Consider the following 5632-nt stretch of genomic DNA (forward strand, 5'->3'; position numbering starts at 1 on the left):
GGGCACCGGGAATGGCACCCCAGAGCCCTGCCCTGCGCGGCTGAATCCGGCCCCGCTGCACTTTGCTGGCCTCGCTCAGGTTTTACGAGGGATGTGGGAGATCCGTGAGGCTCCGGGAAGCGCTGCGGGCACGGCCTGAGTGCCCGGCCTGCAGTGATGGGGCAGAGGCTTCTCCCAGCTGCGGGCACTGCCCCCAGCACCGGGCCAAGGCGTGGGCAGGGGGTGCTGCAGGTGCCCCCCAGCCCCTCGTGCCCACCCTGGAGGGTCTCTGTGTCACCGCTCAGGGCTTGGCCCCACTGGGAAGAGCAGATGAGGGGGTGACCACCAGTGCCACTCCAGATGGAAATTCCCGGCTTTCTGCCCCTCTAGCCCCAGCTGGAGTGGGCAACCTCCACCCCTGCCCATGGGGCATCAGTCGGTCCGTGACCCAGCAGTGCCGGAGCCCCCCCTCCCCCGGATCTGTCCCTGCCCCCCGGAGCTGTCCCGGCCCCCCCGGACCCCCACGTGCAGCAGCGCCCCGGGGGACGCGGCCCCTTTAAGAGCCCAGTGGCGCCAAACCACTCTCACGTGACTTTTCCCCGCCCTCCGGTGGGCGGGGCCTCGGCGCGCGGGCTCCCGCCAAGAGAGAAGCGCGCGGGACCGACCCCACGTGTTCCTGGGACCGGGATCGGGGTCGGAACCGGGACCGGGATCGGGACCAGGACTGGGATCGGAACCGGCATCGAGACCGCGGCCATGGCCCAGCTCCGCCTCACCGACTTCTTCGGGCAGACAAAAGCGCCCACCGGAGCCCCGGCCAAGCGCAGCGGCGGCCCCCGGCTCAAGGCCGCCCTCGGCGGTTCCCCGGCGCACCGGGACGATGAGGATGGTGCCCCGGCGGGGCTCAGCGCCCGCTCGCTGCCGCTGCCCGGCTCTCCGCGCACCCCGGCCCGCGGGGGCTCCCCGGCCCTGCGGGGCCTGGCGGGCAGGAAGCGGAGCCGCCGGGAGATGGAAGCGGGGTCACCGATCGGGGCCCGTCTCGGGGAGCCCAGCGGGAAGTCAGCGCGGAAGAGGCTGGAGCTGCCCCGGGATGCGGAGCCGGGGTCTCCGGGAGCGGTAGGGAGATGGTGGGGCCGGGGATGCCCTGGGATGCGGCGCTGAAATGGGATGGGGGGCGTGGGGCAGTGGGTGGGTGCGTGTGGAGCCATCGAACAACAGCCCCGCCAGTGTTCGAGCCCTTTTCCCAGTGCACGACCCCCAAAACTCGCCCCCTTGAGCCCCCCGGGCTTGCCCCCTGCCCCTCCTTCAGACGGGCTCCCCCTCCCAGTGAAGACTTTTGTGGGGCACAGGGGAAGGGATCCGGGCGGGTGGATTCCCCGGCCATTCCCTAACTCTCCTCTCTCTTGCAGGCCACCAGCTCCTCGCCTCTGGCCACTCCTCGACCCCCCACACCCCTCTCACCGGACCTGGCCGTGTCCCCCTCGGCCACCACCACCGGCCATGGGCAGGACACGGGGACAGAGCCCGGCCCAGCCCCCCCGGGGCCAGCCCGGCGCCTGCAGCGGGTACGGGACGGTCCCGGTTCTGCTCCGCTGTGGGTGGGTTTGGTGCTGGGTGTCCCGCTCTGACCCTGTGTCCCCTCCGTGCCCAGGAGGACGTGGCCGAGCTGCAGGGCCGCCTGCAGAGGATGAAGGTGATGGGCCAGGTGCCCTCTGTCCCCAGCGGGACCAGCAGTGACCTGCGGAGCCGCCTGGAGCGGGTGCGGCAGCTGGAGCTGCGCGTCCGGCAGAGGAGAGCGGGGACTGGGGACACCAGGGATACCAGGGACACCAAGGACACCGGGACAGCAGCTTCTGAGGGAGACAGCAGGTGAGGAGCAGCTCCAGGAGGGATTTGAGGGAGTCCCAGGAGCTGCCACAGCCCTGGAGTGGTTTTCTGGGGGTCTGAGCATTGTGTCACCAATGTTCCCAGGTGACGTGACCCCTACTGAGGGATGGGACAGGGTGGGAGGTGGCACTGTGTCAGCAGCAGGACCCTGACCCCTGTCCTGTCCTTCCCTGCAGCAAGAAGCCCCCGGCCTACCAGCGGTTCCACACTCTAGCCCAGGAGCTGCCCCCGGGGCTGACGCTGCCCTACAAGTTCCGGGTGCTGGCAGAGATGTTCCGCAGCGTGGACACCATCACCGGGATGCTCTTCAACCGCTCCGAGACTGTCACCTTCGCCAAGGTCAAGCAGGGCGTGCAGGACATGATGCGCAGGTCAGTTGGCAGCGGTGGGTGGCCCCTTTTGGGCTCCCAGCGGCCCATTTTGGGCTCCCAGCCGAAGCTCTCAGGGCTGGTGGCTCTGGATGTCCCCAACCTCCGTGGTGCTGTCACAGGCAGTTCGAGGAGCGGCACCTGGGGCAGATCAAGGCCGTGTATCCCAGCTCGTACCGGCTGCGCCAGGAGAAGAACGTCCCCACCTTCGGCAGCAGTGGGAAGAAGTCTGAGTATCAGCTCACGCTGGAGCCAGTGCTGGGGGAAGGTATGGACAGTTTTGGGGTGCCCAAGAGCTGGGGGATGCTCAGTCCTGGCTCATCCCTGAATCCATTGGGGTGCTCTCTGCTTGGTTTGTTAAATGGAGCTCCTGAGCGTTGGAAGTGGGGACAAGAGGGAGAATGCCCAGGCAGGGACCCAGCTCCATGGCAGGGCACTGATCCTGTCCTTCCCGTGGTTTGTGCCCCTCGGGGTGCTGTGGGTGACCCTCATGTCCCTCCTTGCAGAGGAGAAGGTGGATGGGCGCCCGCACCTGTCGGCGTCACGGCTGCTGGAGCGCCGGAGGGAATTCCACCGCAACCTGGTGAACATCGTCAGGGAGCACCACAAGGTGAGGGGCACCTGGCACCCCCTGCCCTGGGCTCTGGGCTTGTCACTGGTGCCATCCAGGCTGAAGGACATGGAGGTTCCTCTTGGAGATGGGCTCTGAGCTCACTGTCACCAAGCTGTGCTGGGAGCGCAGGGCAGCGGCTGCCTCTCCATTCCCGGCGCCATGACACAGCTCTCACCCCTCCCAGGCATTCCTGGCTGCCCTCAGCCCTCCCATGGTGGTGCCAGAGGAGAAGCTGACCCGGTGGCATCCCCGCTTCAACGTGGATGAGGTGCCGGACGTGAGCCCCGCGGAGCTGCCGCGGCCGCCGCAGGAGGACAGGCTGAGCACAGCCCAGGAGGTGCTGAACACAGCCAGGGGGATGCTGAGCCCCAAGGTGAGGCTTCTGTCTCTAGGAAGGTGTGAGTGGCTTCCCACTACCTGAGGGATATTGGGAAGGAATTCCTTCCTGGGAGAGTGGGCAGGCCCTGGCACAGGGTGCCAGAGCAGCTGTGGCTGCCCCTGGATCACTGGAAGTGTCCGAGAGCAGATTGGACAGGGCTGGGAACAGCCTGAGCTAGTGGGAGGTGTCCCTGCCCGTAGCAGGGGTGGGAATGAGAAGAGCTTTCAGGTCCCTTCCCAGCCAGATCATTCCATGATTCCATGAAGCTCCTTGGTGCAGGCAGGATGGATCAGGATCACTGTGCTGGGATCACTGCGCTGCCGGGTGACAGCGGGGGCGGCAGAGGGGAAACTTCTCCTTCCTCCAGCCTGAACTGTAACCCAACTCCTCCTCCTTCTTCCATCCTCATGAGCAGATGGAAAAAGCTCTTGCCAACCTGGCCCTACGAACGGCCGGAGCCGATGCGGGGGAACCGACGCTTCCCAAAACCCCAACCCCTGCCAGCACCTCCAGCGCGCTCAAAGGGGTGTCCCAGGAGCTGCTGGACCGCGTGAGTCACCCTGTCCTGGCCAAACCTCGGGGCTGGGGGCGCTCCCTGTGCCCAGGCACCCCTGGGGGGCTCACCCAGCGCTGGTGTCACGCAGGTGCGGGCGAAGGAGGCGCGGCGGCTGCAGGCGCTGCTGACCCGGGACGCGCGGCAGGAGGAGCGGGCGGCGCGGCTGGCGCGGCTGCCGGCCATGGCGCGGGTCCTGCGCGGCCTCTTCGTGGCTGAGAAGAAACCTGCACTCAGCATGGAGCTGCTCTGTGCCCGCCTGGCTGACAGCTGCCCCGAGCTGGTGGCACCTGGTAGGAATTCCAGGGGGGAATCCTTGTGGGAGGAGGATGTGGGGATGGAGGTGAGATTGGATCCTGGATGGTGCCCAGTAGGAATTCCAGGGGGGAATCCCTTAAGGAAGATGTGGGGATGGAGGTGAGATCTGACCATGGATGATGCCCAGTAGGAATTCCAGAGGGGAATCCTTGTGGGAGGAGGATGTGGGGATGGAGGTGAGATTGGATCCTGCATAGTGTCCAGTAGGAATTCCAAGAGGGGAATCCTTGTGGGAGAATGTGGGGATGGTGGTGAGATTGGACTCTGGATGGTGCCCAGTAGGAATTCCATGGGGGAATCCCTGCAGGAGGATGTGGGGATGGAGGTGAGATAGGACTCTGGATAGTGCCCAGTAGGAATTCAGGAGGGAATCCCTGCAGGAGGATGTGGGGATGGAGGTGAGATCTGACCATGGATGGTGCCCAGTAGGAATTCCAGAGGGGAATCCCTGCAGGAGGATGTGGGGATGGAGGTGAGGAGGTGAGATCTGACCCCGTGCTCCTCGCTGCAGGTGAGATGGAGAAACACGTGCGGCTCCTGGCGGAGGTGCTGCCCGACTGGGTGGGTGTTCACACCCTCAGGACGGACACCTACGTGAAGCTGGACAAGGAGAAGGACCTGGGCCTCGTCACTGAGAGGCTCAACAAGCTGGCCAAGGAGGCTGGAGCTCTCTAAACCCCTCAAGGGTTGAGTTTTTTTCTGTGCAATCTCCTGGAAATGTAGCAGATCCCAACAGCTCTCTGAGTTCTGGGGTGGGCTGGAGGGAGGCTCGTCCTCAGCAGTGGCTGGGGAAGGGCAAAATGCCTTAATTTAATTAATTCCTGTAGTGGGGTCCCTGAGGATTGTAGCTCCCCTAGTCCCTGAGCAATCCTGTGGGTGATGGTGAACGCAGCCCTAGCCTGAGGAACCTTTCCCTCCTGTGTTTTGAAGGTTCAGTGCATGAGGGGTCTCCTCAAGGTCCAATTTCAGAGGTTTCTTCCATTAACTGGGTCCTGGTGGGGTGAAGGCAGAACAGGGCAGGCTGAGGGTGACAAACAGGAAGGAGTGAGAGAAAAAGTCACAGTTTGATGTTCCTGGAGCTTTGGGCCTCGTTCTGTTTTTAAGGGAGGGAAAATGCATCTTCCAGTCCTCGCTGGAAACAACTGCAGGACTTGTCAAAACACATTTGTATTAAATGTTTTAAATATAGCTGACTTGTGTTAACCCAGTGCTCTTCCTCGCTGCCTGTCTCGTGGTTCTCCATGGCAATTGGCGCTGGGAAGGGCTGGCTCCTCATCCAGCTCCTGGAGAAGGACTCACTGGAAAAAGTGAGCCTGGGTTTGCAGGGAGCTGAATGCAGCTTTTGTAAATGGGGCCAGGGGAGCAGCTCCTGCAGGGAACAGGGGTCGAGGGTTGTTTTGGGTTTTTTTTTTTATTTTTTCCCCAGGGGAAATCCCAGGCCACTCAGCTGAAGTGGTGTGGGAAGAGGGACGGAGAGGGTGAGGATGGCTGCAGAGGTGCTGGGCTGGCACCATGCCCGGGTTAGGGGAGGGGTG

General features: G+C 64.1%; 1 protein-coding gene across 1 annotated transcript; it reads left to right on the top strand.

Annotated features, from left to right (window-relative positions):
* Positions 1 to 735: 735 nt before the first annotated feature.
* Positions 736 to 5365, top strand: CDT1 (chromatin licensing and DNA replication factor 1). The gene is made up of 10 exons (XM_042779643.1): positions 736 to 1095; positions 1389 to 1544; positions 1631 to 1848; positions 1971 to 2237; positions 2357 to 2502; positions 2741 to 2844; positions 3032 to 3220; positions 3642 to 3776; positions 3871 to 4072; positions 4609 to 5365. The coding sequence occupies exons 1-10, from the start codon at positions 736 to 738 to the stop codon at positions 4770 to 4772; spliced, it is 1941 nt and encodes a 646-aa protein (XP_042635577.1). The 3' UTR covers positions 4773 to 5365.
* The last annotated feature ends 267 nt before the right edge of the window (positions 5366 to 5632 follow it).

Source organism: Catharus ustulatus, chromosome 11 (genome assembly GCF_009819885.2).
Source record: "Catharus ustulatus isolate bCatUst1 chromosome 11, bCatUst1.pri.v2, whole genome shotgun sequence".
NCBI lineage: Eukaryota > Metazoa > Chordata > Aves > Passeriformes > Turdidae > Catharus > Catharus ustulatus.